The sequence below is a fragment of the Balaenoptera acutorostrata genome, chromosome 19 (assembly GCF_949987535.1).
Source record: "Balaenoptera acutorostrata chromosome 19, mBalAcu1.1, whole genome shotgun sequence".
Taxonomy (NCBI): Eukaryota; Metazoa; Chordata; class Mammalia; order Artiodactyla; family Balaenopteridae; genus Balaenoptera; species Balaenoptera acutorostrata.
The window spans coordinates 55,179,844-55,205,795 of record NC_080082.1 but is presented as its reverse complement, the minus strand read 5'-3'; the positions used below and the strand labels follow the sequence as shown (position 1 = coordinate 55,205,795).

Genomic DNA, 25,952 nt, shown 5'->3' with positions numbered 1-25,952 from the left:
AGTTGCAAGACAGAGACATAGAGAGAATCCTCTCTGGAGAGGGCTACTTGACAGGAACTCCAACTTCAGGCTGAAAAATCCATCCAGCCCACAGCAACACTACAGGGAGGGAGCTGGGGAATTAATGCCCCAACCTCACTCACTGTGGTCCCTCTGGTCTCCTGTTGGGTCTCCCCATTGACTGAACCCAGCTGGAAGGCAGGAGATCCCACTGACAGTCCCCACAGCACAGGGCAGGGGGAGAAAGGGAGAGAGTGAATTTGAAGAAGGAAACAGAAAGTGTCCAGCAGTCACCCCTTTCCTTTGTCTGGATGAAAATCAGAGTGCTCAATACAGAAGACACAATTCCCATCCGTTACTTAATCATAGAACCGTATTGTGCTAATGACAATGGGTCACACACCCACAGCGTTAGACAACCAGTTCTTCATGTACTACAGTGAGAGGAAGATGGGGAAAAACAGCCTATGACGAAGATGAGAAGGTCCTGACTGTGTAGCTGGTGGTGATCAGAGCTGCCCTCTCCTACCATCCATTCTGTGTTCTCTTACCACCTGCCAACACCTCCTCTGGACAACTGGTGTGACACAAATCTTCATTCTTAAGGGAAGTAAGTGTTCAATGGTCTTGTCTTTATTGGCTCTTGGCCACTTTCTGCTGAACAGGGCCACCGGCCAAGGAGATATTACCCCCAACGCATCCCCTGGCTTCCAAACATGGTCCTCCTTGATCCAGCAACCCAGCCTCCCTCTGGTGGTCACGTTCCCTCTGGCCATCAGCAGAGTGGCCCTCGTCTCTGCCTGTTGTTTCAGCAGCACAAGGAGCACAAAACAGCAAGGGGGCAGTCCTGGCTTCCAGTTGATTAGAGCTCTCATGGGGTCCCTCACCCACACCAAGCCTGAGGTCACAGAGACCAGGAGCAAAAATTCCTTAAGCGGGTTGTTAGGTGTACTAGTGGGAGGGGACACTCCCTTATCCTCCCCTGATTCATGGACCGCTGCATTCTGGCTCTGGGGGAGGTGACACGATGGACTGGCCACTGGTTCAAGACATACAGCATCTCCTGTTGGGCGGCAGGGTACCTTCTCTCACCCAGTGCCCTCATCAACCATCACGGCCATTCCACCCTTCCGATAGGTCAGCTGTCTCTGTGTAGTGGGGCACCTGGAAGATCAGTGAGTTCCATGGATGGGAGTTAATTGCCTCACTTCCTTTGCCTTAAAATATGTCCTCTAGCTGGAAGCAATACTTCATGGGATACTGTAGCAATAGAACAGACATCTTCTAAGTTCCCAAATGGCAGGGCTGACAGAAGCATTGAGTCCGAGGAAGGCAAATCAGAACCCACAGTGTGTATTTATCCCTGTGGGGAGAAAGCTCAGTCCCCTCGAGGGTGGGGTGTGTCCTGGGTAGTCCTGCTGTAGAAAGACGCCATAACAGGCTTAGAGTTGGCCTCTGCCTCTGTTGGTTTGGGCACTGAGTACAGTCAACAGCCAGGTCACCTTGGGGAGAGTTAACCCATTTGTTGTCTCTGTGGGGAGCTGAGGTAGGAGGTAGATGGGCCCTGGACACAGCAGCTAGAGTTTGTCGAGAGGAGTAAATTTGAGCTTTGTTTTCCCTACACACTTCAACGACAAAGTTAGTGGCAGGAGCTGAGCTCTGCTGGAGTAAAGAGATAAGATGACCACATCTATCACTCCTGAGGTCAGGAAAACCTTCCCTGTCTGCACATGCGCAGGAAGCCTCCTCAGGGTCAAAAAGGGAGGGGGCGTCACCCCATAAATAAGTGTTGTCAAACCTCTCATTAGCCTCTGTGCTGGAATCCATCTCGGCAAAAAGATGTGCACGCCTATTGGGAAGGGTCCTAGGGCAGGTCAGATGTGGGAAAAGAAGCGAGATAATTGGCTAGAGGAGAACAAAGATGCAGAAGAACTGCCCTCTATAAATGATTTAACAGCCTTTTTACTGTGGTCCGCCCACACCCTTTCTCTCCTGGTGTGTATTTCTGCCTAGCTTCTGTCTTCTATAAATAAACTGTTTCTCTGTGTGCTCTCCCACATGTTGTGCTGTGTTGCTAATAACAAACTTTGTACCTGTTTTTGAAGTTTTTGCCTCCTTGAAACATTCTTGTTACCACAGGGCAAGAGCCAGGGCAACTTCACTTCTAGTCTTTAGCCCCCCGGTGGACTAGGGGCTAGGATTCCTGGTTTTCATCCAGGTTACTCAAGTTCAATTTCTGGGCAGGGAAATAAGATCCTGTGTCAGGATCACTCACTGCTGTCTATCCAAAATCAGAGCCTCCACCACCCACATATCCACTTTGCACATGGGCCCAGTGTGCAAGCACTGATGCGAGAGAAGCCGCCTGACACTGCTCACTGGGTACCAAGAGCCTACTGCTCAGGGCATGGGTTCTGGTGGGCATTCGTGTGGGACATGAACATCTTCACCCTCTGTGCCCATCCCCAGAGGACCATCCACATATCCTCCGTGTCTTCATTTGATGCTTTTATTCTTACCAAGTCCTTGACCAAATGGCTCACCAGGGGTCCATGCAGAAGTGGACTTGAGGACCTCTCTCCCTCCCACAAAGTGGACCCCTGAAGTTTTGCCCCCTGAAGGATTTCCTTACATCACTCTTTCAGGACCACATGTGCGAGTGCTAACACAGCAGCTACCCACCTCTGCCTGACGCCGGCCCACACTGCAGTTCCATCCATACACCTAGTCTGTGCTTTCTGTCCTCTGTAAATAGATCCCAGGGAATCCCCATGAGCTCATAGGTGTGGGTGGGGGAAGAGGCAGGAGGAGCGGGTGCCATGGGTGCCTGAGCCACCTGCTGGGGCGTCCACCTGTGCCCTGATCTCATGCACACCTTCTCCATGGATGGCAGACGCTGCTGTGCGTGCCCGACGTCATGGTTCGGTAGCTTGACTGCACCCAGTGTGTGATGTGCAGTTCAGGTCACAATGCCCTTGGTGTTGGTGGCCAGGAGTCACTGTCAGTTTGAGCTGCTATAACAAAATATCATGGCTTAGCAAGAACAGAATTACTGGGGCTTCCCTGGTGGCGCAGTGGTTGAGAATCTGCCTGCCAATGCAGGGGATGCGGGTTTGAGCCCTGGTCTGGGAAGATCCCACATGCGGCGGAGCGACTAGGCCCGTGAGCCACAATTATTGAGCCTGCGCGTCTGGAGCCTGTGCTCCGCAACAAGAGAGGCCACGATAGTGAGAGGCCCGCGCACCGCGATGAAGAGTGGCCCCCACTTGCCACAACTAGAGAAAGCCCTTGCACAGAAACAAAGACCCAACACAGCCATAAAAATAAATAAATAAAAACCTTCATGGATTAAAAAAAAAAAAAGAACAGAACTGTTTCTCACAGTTTGGGAGGCTGGAAGTCCCAGATCAGGGTGCTTGTGTGATCAGGTTCTGGTGAGGGCCCTCTACTGGGCTGCAGATGGTACATTTCTCATTGTATCCTCACATGGCTGAAAGAGAGCCAACTAGCTCTTCCTTCTTCATGAAAGGGCACTGCGGTGGTTAATGTTCAACTTGACAGGTCTAAGGGATGCCCAGATAGCTGGTAAAACATTATTTCTGGGTGTTTCTGTGCGGGTGTTTCCAGACGAGAATAGCATTTGAATTGGTGTACTGAGTGAAGATGGCCCTCGCCAAAGTGAGTGGGCTTCTTCCAATCCACTGAGGGCCTGAATAGAACAAAAAGATAGAAGAAGGAAGAATTTGCTCTCTGCTTGAGCTGAGACATACGTCTTCTCCTGCCCTGGGACATCAGCTCTCCTTGTTTCAGGCCTTCGAACCCGGACTAGGACTTATACCGTTGGCTCCCCTGGTTCTCAGGCCTGAAGTTTGAACTGGTACTGCCAGCTATCCTGGGTCTCCATGTACAGACAGCAGATCCTGGGACTTCTTAGCCTCTATAATTGCATGAACCAATTCTTCATAATAAATCTGTTTCTATGTATTCATATATACCCTACTGCTTCTGTTTCTCTGGAGAACCTTGACTAATACAGGCACTAATCCCATCATTAGAGTTCCACCCTCATGACCTAATGACCTCCCAAAGACCCCAGCTCCAAACACCTTCATACTAGGATTAGTGTTTCCAGTGCACCAGGTACCCAGACTCCACTGGGGCCCAGTAATAAGCCTAGAGCCCCTTTCCAAATGTCTGATTGCAATCTTCAGAAGAAGGCATAGATTTTCTTCAAAACATGGAGTTCTCCACCGTGATTATCCTATTGGACCTTGTAAGATGTTCCATATTGTAATATACTGGGTTTGAAACATAAACACTGTTACTGCCATTATTTTCTAAATACAATCACCCAGGAGTTATTTAGAAGAACTTTTTTATATTTCCAACTGGGAGATTTTGGTGGAAGGAAGCTAGGGTTAATTTCTAGTATAATTCTTTTGTGGTTTAAATGGTTTGTTCTTTTTTATAATTTATGGCTACTCCCTATATGGCCTATTGCTTACTATCCCTACTGTTTGATATTAAAATGTATCTGCATTTATCAACACATGATTTTACTTCTTCAGAACCAGTTGAGGATTAGCCAAGTGTGATGTCCTCTTACAGGAAGTTAAGGGTTTTGCCCAACTGTACTTGTGAAACAAGGTTACAAGCTTTTAAAAATCAATTTCCGATAAATTAATTTGCAAACTGTGTTCCGGCTTCTCCGTTCTTTGGTAATTGAATAAAGTTTGTTCTGTTCCAGTCCTCCCACCCCCCCCCAAAAAATCAATTGCAAGTCACTGATTCATTGCAAAAAAAATCAACTGTGGGCTAAAAAAAAGTATCGGAATTTAGATTTTGCTTATTTATTTGTAGAGCCTTGAACTAGCTAATGCTCATTTGGTTTCTAAATTATTCATGTTGGGTCTAAAGTCAATTTCAGTCAAAGAACCAACTTTTAAAGCTGTTTACATTCTTCTAGTTTGAATTACAAAGATAGAGGGGAGAGAAAGGGGGGTTAAGAAAAAGAGAGGAGAAAGAGGAAGAGGGAGAGAGAGAAATGAAGAATAGAAGGAAAGAAAATTAGCTATAGAATGGAGAAGGAGAAAAAAAAAAGTAGAGACAGAATGAAGTTCAGATCTAAAGATCAGCCTGTCTCTTCTGGATATTGACCCCTAATCTGATCCCAGAACCAGACTGATTCTTAACTCTGACCCTATACAATCCCACATTCTGAACCTAAACATCTCATATCAGTTCCTGACTCTGAACAAGCTAAGTCCTAACCCTGATTCTGTTATTTGCACTGCAGACTTGAACTTTAAAGAATCTAAAATAGTCATTCCCCAAGTGGACATTCACATCCAGAGATGGTGTTTCATGGGCTTACAGTGGGTTAGGCAGCTTGTGCCCTTTCAGCCTTCAACTTCTCTCTCTGCATCGGTTTTGTCACCCATCCCTCAGAGCCTCTAAAGACATTTACTGAAAAAAAATCACTTCCTTGGTCTTCCATTCCTTTCACTGCCTCTTCCCTTCTCAGTCAAGCATCTTCAACTATCTGGACATATTTTCTTTGCTTCTATTTTTTCACCTCCCACTCACTCCTCCATGCTCTCTTTCCATCTCCTCTTTCTCTAAAATTGCTTTTACTGGGCTTCCCTGGTGGCGTAGTGGTTAAGAATCCATCTACCAATGCAGGGGACATGGGTTCGAGCCCCGGTCTGGGAAGATCTCACATGCCGCGGAGCAACTAAGCCCGTGCACCACAACTACTGAGCCTGCGCTCTAGAGCCCGTGAGTCACAACTACTGAAGCCTGTGCACCTAGAGCCCGTGCTCCGCAACAAGAGAAGCCACCACAACGAGAAGCCCGCGCACTGCAACAAAGAGTGGCCCCCGCTCGCCGCAACTAGAGAAAAGCCCGCTCGCAGCAATGAAGACCCAACGCAGCCAAAAATAAATAAAATAAATTTATTAAAAATAAATTAACTTTTAAAAATAAAATAAATAAAATAAAATTGCTTTTACCAAGGTTGAGGTAGGAAATAGATGGGCCTCTGGGCCGTACAGCTGGTGTCTGTCAAGAGGAGTAAAATTGAAGCTTTGTTCTCACCCAGACACTCCAAGGACAAAGCTAGTGGCAGGAGCTGAGCTCTGCTGAAGTAAAGAGATAAGATGACCACTCCCGAGGTCAAGGAAAACTTCCCTGTCTGCACATGTGCAGGGAGTCAAAAAGGGAGGGGGCGCCACCCCATAATAAGTGTGGACATACCTCCACAGGCCTCTGCGGTGGGATCCATCTTAGCAAAAAGTTGTGCACTCATCTTGGGGAGGGTCCTAGAACAGGTCAGATGTGGAAAAAGAAGTTAGATAATTGGCCAAAGGTAAACAAAGACCTGGAAGGACTGTCCTATATAAATGATTCAAATCACCTCTTCACTGCACTCCTCATTCAGGACACCCACACTCCTCTCTGGGTGTGTATTTCTGCCTAGCTTCTTCTTCTTCTTCTTCTTTTTTTTTTTTTAATATTTATTTATTTGGCTGCGCCGGGTCATAGTGGAGGCACATGGGATCTTCGTTGCAGCATGCGGGATCTTTAGTTGCGGCATGCAGGATCTAGTTCCCTGACCAGGGATCGAACCTGGGCCCCCTACATTGGGAGCACGAAGTCTTAACCACTGGACCACCAGGGAAGTCCCTCTGCCTAGCTTCTGACTTACTGCACTCCTCCTTATTAGAGAGGATGCCCATACCCTTTCTCTCTGGGTGTGTATTTCTGCCTAGTTTCTGTCTTAAATAAACAAACTGCTTCTCTGTGTGCTCTCCCACATGTTATGCTGTGTCTCTAATAATAAACTTTGTACCTGTTTTTACAGTTTTTGCCTCCTTGAAACATTCTTGCTTTCAATGGGGGTACAGCCAGGGGAACTTTGTCTCTAGCCTCTAGCCCCTGGTGGTCTAGCTGCTGGGATTCCTGGTTTTCATTCAGGCTACCCAGGTTCAATTCCTGGGCAGGGAACTAAGATCTCTCTTCAGGACCGCTCACTGCTGTCTCTCTGAGATCAAGGTCACCAATATCCTCTTTTATTGCTAAACCTGCAAGGTGCTCCTCAGGCTAGTTTTGCAGCCTTTGACATGATACACTACTTCTTTCCTGGAATAACCCCTGAGGGTAAATACAAGTCGAAAAAGAAAGAGAAATTAATTTTTCCTAGTGCAAAAAGGAAAAGAGATTCCCCTTTTCTTTCAGAGCATTTTCTTTAGAAAATGTGTCATTGTAAATTCTTTCTCTGTCCCTTTGAGATGTATGTAAATCTTTTAAAAATCTAAATAAGATTCTTGCCAGCTTTCCAACCCAGGGAGTATCTTTCCCAAGGACCTGGGAGTTATCGCTTTGAAAATGTGATCAACAGGGAAGATGGTACCCCTGTCTCCCGGATTCTGGGGGAGGGTAAGAGCCCAGTTGAGGTGGACACCGCACTCCAGGTTGCAAAACTACCTCCAGTCGTGAAGATGTGAGAAGTTTATTTTTCCTTTGGATAAAGCTAATTAACTAATACAGACGATCACCCCCAACTACCAGATGAATTTAGGATATGTGACAAATGGTGCTGTCAAGTCCTCTTACTTGAGGACTAGTTACTGTTTATCTTAAGAACATGTATGTAGGGGGTTGTATCTGTCTGGCTATATAAGGGAGTGAGCTTTCTTTCAGTCTTTGCAATTTCTTAGCAAACTGCCTGTAGTGTACATCACATTCTGGTTTAATGCTATAATAAAACTTTTTCTTTTTTCTCTTCTACCTGTGCGGAGAGGTTTTCTGGGTTGAGAAGAGCCTTTGTTTTTCTTTTTCTTTTTTTTTCTCTTTTAAATTGAATATATTTGACATATAACACTGTTTAAATTTAAGGTGTACAATATTTTAATTTGATACATTTATATATTGCTATATGATTGCCATTGTAGCAATATTTCACACCTATATCCCATTACATAATTATCTTTTCTTTTTAGTGGTTGGAATAATTAAGTTCTAGTCTTTTAGCAAGTTCGATGATTATAATAAAATGTTGTTGTCTATATTCATGTTAGAGCTCTATGGCTTATTTACTACTTGTTGCAAGTTTGCACCCTTAAACAACATCTCTCCTATCCCCCGCAAGCCCATCTCCTTGTTACCGACCAAGGTTCCTGGCCTCCTTAATCAATAGAAATTGATCAGAGGCCAGCCAAGAAATTCAGGCAAGGCCTTATTGGGGTCCCTGCTGCAGCAGGGGGGAATGAGAACAAGTAACAGGTTTCCTTGCTGGCTCGCTCGCTGAGGGGGCTGCGAGCTGGTTCCTCACATGGGGGGAGGGTAACAGTGTGTCCAGCGGTGGGGCTGGAGGAGGGGCTTAGGTGGTTTGCCCACCCCTCAGGTGGTGGTGTGTGCAGGGGACATGCGCAGTACCCCGATTTTGCTCCCCACCCCCTGCTTTTACTCCCGGCTCTTCAGAAGTGGCAGTAGGGCTTTTTGGTCTCTTTGTATCTTGTTGTCCAGATTTTGCCCCAACTGTGCATGCGTGCAGTTATTTTTTTTAGTCCCGTATAGTTTCTTTGTATTTTGTTGCTCAGGAGACGTTTGTCCAGGTGCCAGCATTGCAGCACTGCAGCATAGCGTCCCACGTCCCAGCCTGTCTCATCCTGGTAACCACCATTTTTACTCTCTGTTTTTATGACTTTGGCTTTTTAAGATTCCACACGTAAGTGATATCATACAGTACTTGTCTTTCTTGGTCTGACTTATCTCCCTTAGCATCAGGCGCTCAAGGTCCATCCATGTTGTCATAAATACCTGTAGCAGGATGTCCTTTCTCGTGATGGAATAATATTCCATTGTATACATATATATATATATATATATATATATATATATATATATATATATATATAGACTCACCCTCTTTATCCATTCATCTGTTGATTGGCTTTTACTTTGTTTCCATATCTTGGCTATTGTGAATAATGCTGCAATAAACATGGGAATGCATATATCTCTTTGAAATCCTGTTTTCATTTCCCTTGGGTCTATACCCCAGAAGTGGAATTGCTGGATTTTATTTTAGTTACATTCTCGAAACACCCCCGACCTTCTGAATTTCTAAGACATCACCTTGCTGGCCAATCCTCAGAGAGGAGTTGCAGCCCTCTCATTACAGATCATCAATGAAGAGAGCCCCATGACCTTGATCACAGGGTCAGGGCCATCCTCTGGGTCACCTTTACAGAGCTCACTGGGCCCCGGGGGTGGCTGAGACCTCTGAGGAAGGAGCGTGGCCCCAGGCTCCTGACCTATTCTCAGTCAGTCACCCCTCTGTCTCTCCACAGACCCAGTGGCACAGCCCTCCATCGAAGCCAGCAACACCACAGTCACAGAACATGAGAATACCGTGGTCCTGACCTGCCGCACAAATGACACTGGGATCTCCATATGCTGGTTCTTCAATGGCCAGAGGCTACTGCTCACAGAGAGGATGAAGCTGTCCCCAGACAACAGCACCCTCACCATCAACCCCGTCAGGAGGGAGGATGCCGGGGATTATCAGTGTGAGGTCTCCAACCCGGGCAATTCCAGGAAAAGTGACCCCCTCAGGCTGGATGTGAAATGTAAGTGACCACTCGCCCCATGCTACCTCTTCCCGGGAGAATTACTCTACAAACGGTGTGCAAAATGGATAGAGGTCACAGGGGGCAGAATAGCAGTTAAGAGACCATTATAGTAAACAGATGGCAAAATCTTAATAGCGCCATCTCTGGAAAAAATACAATTAGTTTCTAATCCTGGGTCTGGCATTTACTCTGTGACCTTGTACAATATTTTTTTTTTTTCTGGCGCACTTTCTTTATATGGTAAAAATAAAAAGTATGTAAGATTTACCATTTAAATAATTTTTAAGTTTATAGCTCAGTGGCATTAAGTACATTCATATTGGTTTGCAATCATTACCCATATACATCCACTACATTTTGGTTAGTATTGTCATCTGAAAATATTATCTTCCAGTCCGTGAACACAGAATGTCTTTCCATTTATTTATGTCTTCTTTAATTTCTTTTACTATGTTTTCTCCTTTTTGAAAAATTGTTTTTCAGTTTTTCTGTGTACAAGTCTGTCACTTACCTGGTTAAGTTAATTCCTAAATGTTTTATTCTGATTGATGCTGTTATAAATGGAATTTTTAAAATTTCCTTTTCATACTGTTCACTTTTCATGTATAGAAAATACAACTGTATTTATGTGCTAGTTTAGTATCCTGCAGCTTTGCCAAATTTGCTTATTAGTCCTAACAGTTTTTTGTGACATTTTTAGGGTTTTCTATATAAGGTCACATCATCTGCAAACAATTAATTTTGCTTCTTCATTTACAATTTCGATGTCTTTTATTTCTTCTTCTTTTTTTTTTTTTTTTGCCTATTTGGTCTATTACTTTCAATACTATTTTGAATAGAAGTGGCAAAAGCAGGCATCCTTATCTTGTTCTTGATCTTAGCAGAAAAACTTTCAGGCTTTCACATTTAGAATGATGTTAGATACGGGTTTTAATATATGGCCTCTATTATGTGGAGGTAGTTTCCTTCTATTCTGAGTTAGAGTGTGATGAAAGGATTTTGAATTTTGTCTAATGCTTAAACTGATTTAATCTCCTTCTTAGTTACAGGTCGATCATATTTTCTATGTCTCTGTGATTCCACCTTGGTAGCTTTTGAGTTTCTAGGAATTTGTCTATTTCATCGAAGTTATGCAACTTGTTGGCATATAATTATTCATAATACTCTTGTAATTCTTATTATTTCTTGAGAATTGGTAGTTACATTCCCACTTTCATTTCTGATTTTAGTAATCTGAATCTTCCCTTTTTTTCTTGATCATTCTAGTTAAAGGTTTGTCAATTTTGTTAATCCTTTTTGAAGAACCGATTTTTGTTTTCATTGATTTTCTCTATTATCTTTCCATTCTCTGTTTATCTCCACTCTAATTGTTATTATTTCCTTCCTTCTGCTAGCTCACGGTTTGGTTTGTTCTTCTTTTGCTAGTTCCTTAAGTTGTAAAGTTCGGTTGCTGATTTGAGATCTTTTTTTTTCAATGTAAGCATTAACAATTATAAACTTCTTGCACAAGATTATTAACTACTCTGAGCCTCAGATTCCTTAACTGAAAATTGCAGTAAAAGCACCTGCTTCATGGCATTATTTCAAAGATTTAATGTACTATTAAATTAAACTCTTGGTAAAACGCCACACACAGAGGAAAATGTTCCATAACTGTTAGATGCTATTACTACTACTATTACCATTAGGCTCTATAAAATCAGGTACTCCTACTGTCAAGGACTACCTGACTCTAGATCCACCTGTTAGCTATATGACAATGGGCACGTTTTTTCACCACTGGAAGCCTCAAGTTTTTCACCTATGAAATGGAAATAATGTCGATCTGGCAGGGTTACATGAATCAAATGAGATATATGTAAAGTATATAGCCCACACGCCTAGAGCCCATGCTCTGCAACAAGAGAAGCCACTGCAATGAGAAGCCTGTGCACCATAACGAAGAGTAGCCCCCGCTCACTGCAGCTAGAGAAAGCCCGCACGCAGCAACGAAGACCCAACACAGCCAAAAATAAAATAAATAAATTTATTTTAAAAAATGGATAACCAACAAGGACCTACTGTATAGCACAGGGAACTCTGCTCAATGTCATGTGGCAGGCTGGTTGGGAGGGGAGTTTGGGGGAGAATGAATACAGGTATATGTATGGCTGAGCCCCTTTGCTGTTCACCTGAAACTATCACAAATTTTTAATTGGCTATACTCCAATATAAAATAAAAAGTTAAAAAAAAATGAAAATTTATTCCTTGAAGGAACAAGTAGAGACTACTTCATGTTGACAGTTGTTTTGCAGAGCACCTCCCACTGTAAAATAATGTCACCTTCACTCATTCTTCTCTGTTCTTTCCATGACAGATGATTCAACACAAGGAAGTTCTTCTGGCTTCTCAGGTGGTGCTATTGCCGGCATCGTGATTGCAGTCCTGGCTGGGGTAGCTCTGATAGCACCCCTGGTGTATTTCCTGTATGTGAGATAGACTGCAGGGTATGATGCCTTTCCTCTTGTTCTGCTTTCTCTGAGGCTAATCGTCATGCTTGGGAGAGAGAAGGAGACTTCATCTCTGTCTCTGGCCTGGATCTGCTCCTCATGCTTCCTAAAGCCCTGCTTCTTGGCACTAATTCTTAGGGGTCTCTTCTTCCCTGGTCTTCATGCTTCATGCTTCATGTCTCCTGGACATGGTTATTTCCAACCCCATCTTGTTTAGCGGGAGCAGAGCCCATTATGTTCCTCTGTCCCCAGTCAGGGAAGCCAAGGTCCAAGAAGGAAAACTAATGAGGAAATGAAAGGAGAAGCAGGAGGAAGGGAGTCCTGTGCTCTGTCGACAACAGTAGCAGGAGGAGAGAGGGACAGGACAGGAAGAGAACCTAAGAAAAGCAGAAACAACCAAAGGCCTCCTGGGCAATAAATAAAGTGAGAAAAAAACAGCATCTACCTACAAAAGGGGAAAGGTGTCAGGGTAGAAATAAGCTCAGAAGCAGTTGGCATGAATGGCCCTAAATGTGAACAGCCAGTAAGCAGGAGAGGAGTAAACACTAGAAGGGATGATAGGTAGATTGAAGAAGGAGGTCCTCAGAGGAAAGAGGACCAACCAAGGTATAAATGAACAGTGAGGAGCCCCAAGGAATCATGCTGACAGTGTCCTTCCTAAGTCAAGGAGCAAAGATCCTGTGCCTGGGAATAGCAGTCACAGTGTCTGATATTTATTTAGGGCAAGTGACCAGCAAGACCTCTCGGAGCACAAATCCTCAGACCACAACCAGAGTAAGTAAACCTCCTCACCTCGTGAGAGCTCGTATGTTCTACTATATACCCTGCCCTAGCAGGGAATCCCGGATTTCCAAGTGAATCCCTACCTTCTGAATTATTAGAGGGGATCTCAGTTTCCCAGTCTTACAACTAGCATAGGTCCTCACACCCTTCCTGCTGCAAAAGATTCCCCTGAGACACAGCTGGGGGAGAGACACTCACCCCTCCTAGGCCAGGCAAGTCAGGCAGGCCATGAGATGGACATGTTTCCAGAAGCCTTTTCCTCATCCTACCTCCTTCCCCCTCCTGCCTCTATTACGGATGCGGATGCGGGCATCTCCTTTGGTGAGGTTTCCCTGCCTTTGGTGCTCTGGTACTGTGGGCCCCAATGCCCCTCCTTGCCGCTGGAGCCTGTGGCTGAGACACACACCTGGGCAAAACTCGGGCCTTGTGAACTGGAAGAAATCTTCAGAAGTGCACTGAGGCCTCTCCCCACCCCTCCTTGGTCTAATGCCCTGGGGTCTGGACCACAGACTGAGGGAAGTGAATTCCTTAAGTCTTAATCCTGGGCCACCTCCCCACCCCACCCTCTCACCACCTGCCACCTCCTTCAGCTAGAAGCACAACAGCTTAGGAACGCCACATTCTGAGGCCATAAGTCAGCTCTGCATTTTCATGGGTTGGTAACTCTTCTTTTGCTTCCCCAGGTCAGGGCTACTCTGACAATTCACCCAACAAGCCAGTTTCATTGGCTCTTTTTCTCATGAAAATATCTCTGTGTAGAATGGGTTATTCTTGAAGACACAAATGGGAGATCAAGTTTGGATCAAAGTTCCTCACTGCAACAACAAACAAAGAAGTATTGGTTAATCACTCCCATGGGTCTAATTCATGCAAGAATGTTGGCTTTAGAATTTTTCCCATCCTGTATTTCAATCCTGGCTGTGACCTTGAGCAAGTAACTTAACCTAGTTGATCCTCAGCTTTGTCCTCTGTAAAATGGGCATGCTGCCTACTTCAAAGGGAAGGTCAAGGAATTAAATGACAGAAATGTAAAGCCCTCATCACAATGCCCAGCTCAAGGAAGGCACTAGATCATTCTCCTTGCTCTGCCTCCAATCTGATCCTGCCCTTACTGTCAAAGGATCTTTTCCATTCTAATGGGTCTGAGGCCTTAGTTCCTTTACTGTCTATTAATAAATTTTACTGAATATTCTCATCTTAACCTTCAATAGAATATACACACATACTGAAAAGTGCTTAAATCATATTTGAACAATCTGAACAACCCATGTAAGCAGCACCCAAATCGATAAATAAAACATGTCATTCCGCCACCCCCAAAAAAGACCTCCAGTTACTTCCCTTCAAAGAGTAACCACTATCCTCACTTCCAATGCGATTATGCTCTTACATAAAGGAAAAACACAGTATGTCCTTACATGTGTCTGGCTTCTTTCATTCAAAATTGTTTTGTAAGATTCATCCATCTCATTGTATGCCCTTGTGCTTAATTTATTCTCATTGCTGTATCATCGTATTTCATTGTAGCATTCCATAATCTATCTCTCCTAATGATCATTCAACAGGATGTTAGTAAGCAGAGAAAATGGGTAATAAAAGCCCTTCTCTGAAGCTAAAAGTTTCAAAGTGGTGAAAGCATGTGGTGCTGAATCACACTGGACAAGGTGAGGGCCTGGCCTATGACACTGATTTAGTTGACTGCTGTTCATTCCTTTCAGATCGACGAAGGTGCATATTCTGCCCTGAACTTCAGTGCCCAGGAATCAAAGAAACCAACTTCAGCCTCCCATCCCCAACAGCCACAGAAGTGGTTTATTGAGAAGTTTTAAGAAAAAAAAAAAGAAGAAGTGGTAATGCAAAAAGAAGAAGTAGTGTTCCCTTCATTACTGACTTATTCCAAGTTTGTCATCCCATCGCTAGGAGATTCTTTCACCGTTAGGGAAAATGGGAAGTGTGTCTTCCCCCCCCACCTTTTCATCCCTAATGAGGCACATCCTGGCTGCCGGGTCACAGCCCCTTCCTTCAGTGTCAGTAGATGAAAAGGTACATCCAGGAGGAGGTCTGGAGGAAACCCAACCTTCCTTGTCATTGAACTTTGGCAAAGCAGACCTTGGGAGAGAGTTGCCGGAACGTCCACCCCTCCCATTTGCTGACCTAGACCAGTTTTATTTATTTATTTTTTAATATAAATTTATTTATTTATTTGTTTTTTATTTTTGGCTGCGTTGGGTCTTCGTTGCTGCGCGCGGGCTTTCTCTAGTTGCGGCGAGCGGGGGCTACTCTTCTCGTTGTGGTGTGTGGGCTTCTCATTACGGTGGCTTCTCTTGTTGTGGAGCATGGGCTCTAGGCGCACGGGCTTCAGTAGTTGTGGTTCACGGGCTCTGGAGCACAGGCTCAGTAGTTGTGGCGCACGGGCTTAGTTGCTCCGCGTCACGTGGGATCTTCCCAGACCAGGGCTCGAACCTGTGTCCCTTGCATTGGCATGCGGGTTCTTAACCACTACGCCACCAGGGAAGCCCTAGACCAGTTTTAAACTTGCATATTCACAGCACACTCATTCCTTCCCACCTCAGTCCTGTCCTATTGGAGTCTAACTTGAATTTGCCATAACCGTGAGAGTTATGTCCTTATGCACTGAAATGCATGTGCCAGAAAAGAAGAGAGAGAAACAGGAAAAGGAAAAGCTTCTCCTAGCTCTTCAAAGTCCAGTATAAATCCATGGGAAAATACATATATAACCAATTTAGGACTGCAAATTCTACACCTTTGTCTACTGTCAGGATTGTCTACCTGCAGAATCAGGGCCTAAACACCTTGCTGCTTACCGAGAATACCACCTAGGCCCTTTGGAAAACTCTTCTTCAGAGAACCTACTAGAAGAAACTAAAAAACTACTTGTCTAGGTCCATAAGTAATTCCTGATAAAAAATGCAAAAAATGCAGGTACGTTTAAATAACTTTATGGGCTTTACTCCAGGAAGTGCCCACAGAGGAAGGGGTTATTGCTTTAGGGGGCAGTTGGCTCTTAACACATACAATCTGCTGGGACTTGGGAAAGGAATCAGAAAGCTACCCTTCAGAGATGATCTAAATAATTGCTAAAGAATGCACAGTTTGTGGTACCGAGTTTTTCCCCTTCCTTCTGAGACATTCTGCAATTTTAATTTTTGTAACTCCTTTCTATGTGAAACGGGTTGTTTACTTAATTTGCTGTGCAAGCCAATCTGACTGCCTTAGGTGAAAGAAGCCACCAAAACCCCTCAAGTCCCTCTGGCCAGGAGCTCCTCAAGCTTTTTATGTCAGGGGCTCCACATAGAAAATAAGAAGAAGCAGTTTTCTACATTCATGGCCAGAAAGGGATCTCAGTTTCTAGGCATCTCAGGCCAACCATCAGCACCGTTCTATTCCGTGTTTCTGCCTGTGCACGTTCCGTCTGCCCCACTCACCGTCTCAGGAAACCTTGGCCTCTGCTAAGGTGTGTTTGGTTCTTGAGAAGCAGGAGCACCTGAAGGCAACACGACCACCCACGCAGTTGGCATCGTTTACAACCTAGAACGCTGCACTGGTGCGGATGCTCCTTAGGACACAAGGGGAGGATTGTAACTCAGCTCTCGGCTCCGTGAAAGCCTCTGAAACTTGTTTTCTCCCATGGGGTCTCTGAGACCCAACGTGTCAGCATAAAAAGGAAGGGCAGGAGAAGGAGAGGCACGTCTACTTCCCACCCAGCCTCCTTCTGCATGGATGGAACCTCCTTGAGGCTGTTGAGAGAAAGGTTTCATTCCATATTCATTACTTGATCTAATGCTGTATGGAACTGGCCCCCTCAGAGAGGGTTGGTTGGGAGTTCTCTGTACTCAGGAACCTCTTTCAGGGTTTTTTAACCCTGACACAGACTGTATATACCTCCCCTCATCCACGCTATTCTGTGTAATTTAATTTTGCCTGGCTAAGGCTGCTTCTGAATTATTTGTAAAATTTGCTCTATATTGATAATAAAAATTATATATCAGGCATCAACATGCTGCCTCACAGTTGGTACTATTTTCTACAATGTTTTCTTTACAGGCAGAAGAAACAGAAATTGCTTAACAGGGAGTCAGCGTGAGCCTGTTTCTAAGTCCACATGGTATCTGATCTAGTGATCAGAGAATTCGCTAAATTCATTTGCACATCTGCTAACAAAGTGAGTCCATCTAGAGCAACAAGCCACAGCTCCAACCTGCCTGGAAGAAACTGCCTGTCTTCCTCTGGGACAGAAGGTGATTTCGTGAGTAGAAGATCTCCTGGCCTCTTGACTAGGGACAAATCACACTTCCCACGCAGACGGCTCCAGTGAATCAGATGCAGCGATACAGCTTTCACTCCAACAGTCTCCACGGCTTCAGGGGTATAGAAATCTCTCTAGCACCCTCCCTCCTCCTTGTACCCTGTTCCTTTCTTTCTGCCCCTCAGAGGGTCAGAGCTCTTCTAACCTGGATAACCTTCATTCCTTAATTAGCCTGTTATCATTTCCTGCACTTCCAAGCAATTGAAACGTGTGCTGTCTTTCTCCTTCCTCATGCCCTGGTTTCTCCTGGCCCTCTGCAGTGCTGGCCCCCTTCCCAAGACCACTGGAAGCGGCAGAAAATCAGCACCCATCTCTCGGCCAATTCAAAGGTACTTTCACTGTCCTCACACTGTTCACTTTTACAGCATCTGAGACCACACACAACTTGTTCCTTCTGGACACTCTCCTCCTACCAGCCCCCCCCCCCGTGCATTGCACCCCGACGGCAGATTTCCTACTCAGACCTGCTTGTCTCGCTCCACACCACCCTCCTTCCACAGCTTCCATGACCTCTCTGCAGGTGGCTTCTTCATCTACATCTCTAGCCGGTTCTACTTCCCAGAACTCATGACACTCACATCCAAATACCTTCTGAAATTGCTCCCCATCTGAACTGGCTTTCCCCCACAGGTCACTCATTCCTCTCAGTGACGCCACTGCTTCCTCAGCCCTTGCTCTTTCGTTTTCTAGATTCAATACCTCGTCGAAGCCTGTTGATTCCTTGTTTAACATCTCTCAGTTATGTCATTCTCTCCACTCCCATACACCTAAATGACCCAGGCCCTCAACACCTCTGCTGGAAGTGCTGCTTCCAGCACTGAAGTTAGCGGAGTTAGCATCTCCCCACAGCTGGGGCGCCTGCCGGCCACTGGTGGGGAACTCTGACCCCCAAGGAGACGGGAGGAACCCCAGAGTGAACCGGTAGGATGTAGGGGGACCGAGAGGGGGAGGAGAAGTGAAGGCCAGACAAGATCAGCACCCCTGAGGCCGGGGAGATCAGGAGAGGCAGGTGGGAGGGACTCTCCGGGAAGAGCGGGAGAGGAGCGGAGGGCGTTTGCCCTGCCCACTTGGGCCCTGGGGAGCCTGCTGAGTTCGCAGGCGGATCCCCTGCCCTCCAAACCCCTCTCCAGGCCACGTGGGTCCTCGGGGGCATAGGAGGGAGACGGGGGACATCAGAAGAGGCAGGCAGGAGGGGCCCTCTGGGAGGAGCAGGAGACGAGCAGAGGACGATTGCCCCGCCCACTCAAGCCCAGGAAGCCTGCTGGGCTCCCAGGTGAGGTCCCCCACCCTCTGATACCAGGGGTGGGGGGCACGCCTGGTCCCCTTCTGTTCTGTTGAGACTAAGCCCCACCCCACCCCCACAGTCCCCAGGGCCTTTTCCAGCCCTATGGGTCCTAAGCATAGGCCCCGCCCACTGCCCAAACCTCACCCTTGCCTAGGTCCCGCCCTCCACAGCCAAGGCCTTTTCCCCCTTTGTTTTTTCTTTTTTTCTTTTCCCTCCGCCTCTTTTTTACTACTGTGGTACTGTTGCACCTTCTGGTTGTTGATTCATCTATATTTCTATATTTTTATTTTTATATTCTTTCTAACATATCTGTTATTTTCCTAGTCTAATTTTATTTTGTACTTTGCTATTGTTCTTTTTTTTTTTTTTGCCAACCCCCCCCCTCCCACCCCCGCTGCTTGCAGGATCTTGGTTCACAAGCTGGGTCTCCCCAAGAGTGGGAAGTGCTGTTAGAACATTAACTAACTACCCAGGAGCAGAAGGAAATGGGGCTCTCTGAAGGGTCTCTCCCTACATATTCTCCCCAAGTTCCCTCTGAGAGTTGGACAATTCAAGGCTATGTCCCAGCCCTAGGATGTGATAGTTATTTTCTGTTATAAAGGTGGGGGAGGGATCACAAAGCAGAAGTGGGACACTGGAAAGGACAGACTAAAAAGAGCTGCTTAAGCATGCTTTGTTTAAAGGTCAAGGTCTTGTGAATCATGCCAAACTCCCTTCCCTGCCTGGGCTCTCTATGAGGATGAGCCTTGCCCCATACTTGGAGCCCCCTTGAACCCAGAACTCTTCTTGCTTGGGGACCAGAGCAACAAAGGAAAAAGGGAACTGGGAACAGGATGACAAATAAATACAAGCAGAGTGGCAGGACCCCTGAAATACTCAGTGAGATTATAAGGAAGTGAAACTAGTTTTCTTGTAGGGCTCAGACAGGTTTTGAGAGCAACTCTACTATTAAGTGACCAAAATATTTTCAGTAATGACAGAACTTTTGGAATAAATGCATAGGCACTAAGGACAACTACTTTTAAAGTGCCCATATTTATCTGGATATGATATACTTATAAAAGGAATCCTATAACTCCTTTGAGTCTCATAACTTTATTGTTTTAACTTACATAGAACTGTGGAACAGTTTGATATGACCAGAAGTTTGAAGAAAGAGGGAAAAGCAGGAATAAAATAGGAGTATATACAGTGGCAGAGATGTGTGAAGAAGAAAAAAGAAGATCAAAGAAAAGAGTAATACAAACGGAACAATAAATTCCTATCATACTACAGAGAAGAAAGTAGAGTGTTAATTATGGTTAAGATCAGCTAACAGGCCCACTCCTCCAACTGAAGCTCTCTCACTTCCATTTAAACCCAAGAAGGGCTTTGTTACCCTACATTGGAGTGTTAGACTTTGTGCATTTGTTGGCTAGTTCACATTAGACAGAGAAATTTGATTAATATCAATTCTTCAAAGAACCAACTAAAAACTTGCCTATCACTAAATTAACAAAGAGCAAGAGTTATTTAAAGTGCTTCATGGGTTTGTGAGCTTATTCTCTAAGGCAACTTCTCTTCTTAAGAATCCTAAGGCCTCCATATGACCCAGCAATTCCACTCCCAGGTTTATATGCAAGAGAAATGAAAACACATGTCCACATTAGAACTTGTACACAAGCTTGGAGGGAGATCAAGATAGGAGAGTAGAAGGACACAGAGCTCCCCTCCCTGTATGACACATCAGAAATATATCTACCTAGTAAGACTGGCGGAAAGACACAACGAAGGTTGTGAGAAAGATGCACACAGAATCTGGTAGGCAGAGAAGAGAAGTGATCAGGTCAGGACCTGAGTCCCTGGGAAGGGACACAGAAAAGGAGGAGGATTGCAAGGGCTGAGAGATCCTCCCTGGGGAGTGAGAGGTTCAAACCACATACTGGGCGCCACAGGCCTGGGGTCCAAAACTGGGAGGCAGAGTGTCAAAACCAGTGGGACTAACAGTGGGGCTGTTTGAAACCTATACTTCGTTGGTGAAGAACGCACACACGCTTACTTACTCCCGAAACAAGAAGGAGGAAGCGGATTGAAACTGCCCAGGACTCTGGCTGGTTTCCTGGGACTGCCCTGGCACGTGACCCAGCCCCAGCCTGTACCCGACCCAGCTCCTCCTGCTCCAGCACGGCTCCCCTCTGGGGCCAAGGTGCCAACGCTGGGAAGGGGAAGGAGACTACACACTTAGGCAATGAAGCCAACTTGGACCGACCCTCAGGGCTTCTGCTCCAGCAACTTGTGACTCACCCCCGGCCCCAATAGGGGGTGCTGTCCACTGAGCAGAGGAGAAGCCCCAGCTCACACCTGGCTCTGGCTCTAGCCCCTCCATCTCCTACCAAGCTGATAGCTGTCAGCACCCCCTGAGGGAAGATGAGACACATGCTCACATCAGATTCAGCTCTCCCACCAGCTGCTGGGCACAATCATAATGTATAGGGATGCTCCACACAAGGACACAAGTTCAAGACCAGAATAGGTAACGGTTTCACCTAATTTCATACAGACAGAGAAAGTTAAGCAAAATGAGAAGATAGAAGAATTTTTTTTTTTTTAAAGGATTTTCTTATTTATTTATTTATTTATTTATTTATTTATTTTTTTGGCTGTGTTGGGTCTTCGGTTCGTGCGAGGGCTTTCTCCAGTTGCGGCAAGCGGGGGCCACTCTTCATCGCGGTGCGGGGACCGCTCTTCATCGCGGTGCGCGGGCCTTTCTCTATCGCGGCCCCTCCCGTCGTGGGGCACAGGCTCCAGACACGCAGGCTCAGCAATTGTGGCTCACGGGCCCAGCTGCTCCGTGGCATGTGGGATCTTCCCAGACCAGGGCTCGAACCCGTGTCCCCTGCATTAGCAGGCAGATTCTCAACCACTGCGCCACCAGGGAAGCCCAAGATAGAAGAATTTATCTCATTTGAAAGAACAAGAGAAAACCCCTGAATACACAACTAACGAAACAGAAATAAATAATTTACCAAATGAAGAGTTCAAAGCATTGGTAACAGGAATGATAAACAAATTACAGAAAAGAATAGATGAACACAGTGAGAGTTTTAACAAGGAATTAGAAAATATATATTAAAAAAGAACAACTGAAGGATACAATAACTGAAATGAAAAACACACTATGTGGAACTTACATCAGACTAGGTGATACCGAAGAATGCGTAAGTGATGTAGAAGATAGAATAATGGAAATTGCCCAATCAGAATAGCAAAAAGAAAAAAAAATTTTTTTAAATGAGAGCAGCTTAAGGTATCTCTAGAACAACATCAAGCATACCAACATTCACATGATAGAGGTCCCAGAAGGAGAAGTGAGAGAAAGTTGTCCAAAAAGCATTTGGTGAAATTATGGCTGAAAACTTCCCAAACCTGAAAAAGGAAACAGATATCCAGGTACAAAAGGCACAGAAGGTCCCAAACAAGATGAACCCAAAGAGACCCACACCAAGATGTATCATAATGAAAATGACAAAAATTAAAGAGAGAATTCTAAAGACAGAGAAAAACAAAGAATCTCATATAAGAGAATCATCATAAGGCTATCAGCTGATTTTTCTGCAGAAACCGTGCGGGCCAGAAAGGAGTGGCAAGATTTATTGATATTTAGACTGCTGAAAGGGGAAAACCTACAACTTAGGATACTTTATCCAGCAAGATTATCATTTTGAATTGAAGGAGAGATAAAAAAAACTTCTCGGAGAAGCAAAAACTAAGAGTTCATCAATACTGAACTTACCCTAAAAGAAATGTTAAACGCTCTTCTGTAAGTGGAAAAGAAAAATCTACAAGAAGTAAGACTCTATAGGAAAGAAAAAGATCTCACTGATAAATGCTGTCTGTCAACCACTTAAGCTAGTATGAAGAAAAAAGGACAAAATATTGTAAAATCAACTATAACTACAACAGTGAAGGGATAAATATGAAGACTTTCTCATGGTAACAAAGGAAACTGGTCGCTTAGCTGACTCAGAACCAGCTGTCCTCACCCCCAGCCCAGGGCCCTGCCCCACCTCTGGATGTCCCCAAGGACCCAATGTGTGAACATCCCCAAAACTGAACTCTATAAACTCTCAGTTGTCCTCACTCAAGGCAGGCAGTGTAACTGGACCAGCCCTCCAAACATGTAGTGGATGGTTCATATTTCCTCCTGTTTATCTGCACTGCCCGGCTCAGGGCCCTGAGGGAGACTAACCCTCCATTTCAGAAAAGATGGGGAGCACGCAGACCTCTGTGTGGGTGACAGGATTTCCACTTCACATGCCAGGCTTCAACTCCACCATCTCCAACCCTCAGCATGTGCCCGCTCCTCGTGGGGTGAAGCAGCTGAACCTCATGGAAAGCACCACCTCCACATCGAGGGCGGCCGGGCCTGAGAGGAACCACCGTGCAACTGCTCCTGTCCCAGCGCTCGTCCCCCCAGCACCAAACCCCACAGATGGGGCCCCGCCCTCCCCCAGTCTGGTCCCACACAGGTGGTAAGCCACCCGGGACAGATGGCTGAGGGGGAGTGGGTGAGGAGGGGCTATAAGCGAGGAGAGAAGCAAATGAAGGGTGAAAGGAAAATGGGAATAAAAGCCACTGTCTCCAAACGCCTCCTCTAGCATAAGCATCAGCACGATTTCACGCATTCTCAGAACGGAATGTACCCCTCCAACGGCCCAGAGAAAGAAAGAAAGCAGAGACTACAGTGTCGACCTCACAGAGGGACGAGACCCAAACTGCAGGTGGCTGGAGAAGGCAGGATTCCATTGCCTTCCAGAACCAGACATCCAGCCCCAACTCAGTTAGTCTCAAATATCAGTGTTTGAAGTTCTGCTTTTCGTTGCTGCAAGGTGAGGCCTATACATCTGAATTTATAACAAACATCCCAGGTAACTCTGATGCAGATGGTCTGAGGACCACCCCATGAGAAGTCCCGCCTCATCACTGCCCCACAGGACTGCTGAGTGGTTAGAGCACAAGTAGAAAGTCCCCAGGCCTCTGACTTCCTCCTCAGCCCCAATTCCTGGCCCTGACTTCTTAGACCCGTAGTAGGGGCCTGGGACCTGGGGCCGAACCACAGCACCCAACACTGAGCTGTGTGGGTAGAGGGAGCAGAAAAGGTGAAAGTATTCAACTCACAGGGGACGTGACACCTGTGTACGCATCACTTGGGCAAGGAATGGATTAGTGAAGGGTTGCTATGCAGGACTCATGGCTCAGGGAGTCTTACTAAGGAGTCTACTTCCTCAGTGCTGTCCTGCTGAGAGCAAAGGTGGGTGTGGGAGGCATCAGAGCTTTCTCCCAATGTTTCTAACCCACTCTCTACCTGCCCCCACCCCGTTGGGTTACATTCCTCTATCCATAGGTCACTTATTTCTGAGTTGGCTTCCAGGAGAAAAACTCTCAGTTGAATTGCTTCAAGACTCACGCACTCAATTCAGTTCAAGTGTGTCTGTCATCTTAGTGCTGACCAGACACAAATATCTTTTACAGGCTCTGGAGGAAATTTTGACAAGAGCCTTTCACCACACACCACCTCTGTGAGGACAACTGAGCTACGAACAAGAGGAGGAAGGCGCCTCCTGTGTGCTGGGACCTTTATGTTTATACCTCATCTAAGGCTCACAATGACCCTTTAAAGTAGGTACTAATATTATCCCCATTTGGCAATGAGAAACCAAAACTCCAAGAAGATCAGTTAACTTGTCCCCGGACTTCCCTGGTGGTCCAGTGGCTAAGAGTCCGTGCTCCCAATGCAGGGGCCCCGCATTCGATCCCTGGTCAGGGAACTAGATCCCACATGCTGCAACTAAATATCCTGTGTGGCGCAACAAAGATCCCATGTGCCTCAACTAAGACCCGGAGCAGCCAAATAAATAAATATTTAAAAACAAAAAACAAAAACTTGTCCCTTATCCAAGAACTGGTAAAAGGTAGAACTAGGATTCAGACTCACATATTTCTAAATCTAAAGCTCATATTTTCACTCCACACAATCCTACCTACCAGAATTCAAGGAGAGGAAAGATGACTGCTTCTAACAGAAATACTCATAAAAGACTTCAGTGAAGGGACAGGATCTGAAATAGGCCTTAGGATGAAAAATAATTCAGGAGGCTGAGCAGGAAGAGAAGGGTATTATAGGAAGAAGGAAAAGAATTAGAATAAATGCAGACATGGGAATGTAAAATGTGGGTTCGGGTCTTACTGCATAGACCAAGGAAGCAGATGGGGAACATGCTATGGGGGCTTTCAGTGGCAACCTAGGAATTTGAACTTCATCCTACAGAAGACAGGAGTCACTGGAAAACTTTGAAAAGGTCAGATAAATGACAAAATAGCATTTTCAGGAACATTGTTCTGAAAGTGGTTCTCAACTCTGGCGTCTCAGTAATTAGCTGGAAGCTTTCTTTTCTTTTCTTTTCTTTTCTTATATTTCATTTTAACTTAAGACACCACCGAAAAACTACCAGAGCTCATCAATCAACTCGGTAAAGTTTCAGGATACAAAATTAATATACAGAAATCGGTTGCATTTTATATACTAACAATGAACTATCAGAAAGAGAAATTAGGGAAACCATCCAATTTACAGTCTCATCAAAAGGAATAAAATACCTAGGAATAAATCTACCTAAGGAGGTAAAAGACGTACTCAGAAAACTGTAAGACACTGATGAAAGAAACTGAAGAGGACACAAACAGATGGAAAGACATACCGTGTTCATAAACTGGAAGAATTAATATTGTCAAAATGACCATACCACCCAAGGCAATCTTTAGATTCAGTGCAATCCCTATCAAAATACCAAGAACATTTTTCACAGAACTGGAACAAATAATTTAAAAATGTGCATAGAAACACAAAAGACCCCAAGTAGCCAAAACAATCTTCAGAAAGAACAGACCTGGAGCTATCACAGTCCTTAACTTTGGACTATACTACAAAGTATACTACAAAGTAATCAGAACAGTGTGGTATGGCACAAAAACAGACACATAGACCAATGGAACAGAATAGAGAGCACAGAAATAAACCAACGAACACACTTATGGTCAATTGATCTATGACAAAGGAAGCAAGAATATACAATGGAGAAAAGACAGCCTCTTTAATAAGTGGTGCGAGGAAAACTGGACAGCTACATGTGAAACAATGAAATTGGAACATTCTCTCACACCATATACAAAAATAAACTCAAAATGAGTTACAGACCTAAATGTAAGACTGGAAACCAAAACACTCCTAGAAGAAAACGGAGGCAGAACACTCTTTGACTTAAATCATAGCAATATTTTTTTTGGATTTGTCTTCTAAGGCAAAGGAAACAAAAGAAAAAAGAAAAAAACAAATGGAACCTAACTAAACTTAAAAGCTTTTGCACAGCAAAGGAAACCGTCAACAAAAAAGGAA

At 45.1% G+C, this 25,952-nt stretch overlaps 1 protein-coding gene across 1 annotated transcript; it reads left to right on the top strand.

Annotated features, from left to right (window-relative positions):
* The first annotated feature begins 390 nt into the window (after positions 1–390).
* LOC103017962 (carcinoembryonic antigen-related cell adhesion molecule 1) lies at positions 391–17,847 on the top strand. The gene is given in 8 exon segments (XM_057533720.1): positions 391–439; positions 9,354–9,632; positions 11,993–12,122; positions 12,847–12,899; positions 13,592–13,626; positions 14,627–14,693; positions 14,696–14,758; positions 17,756–17,847. Coding segments are annotated over 8 exon segments (768 nt in total).
* The last annotated feature ends 8,105 nt before the right edge of the window (positions 17,848–25,952 follow it).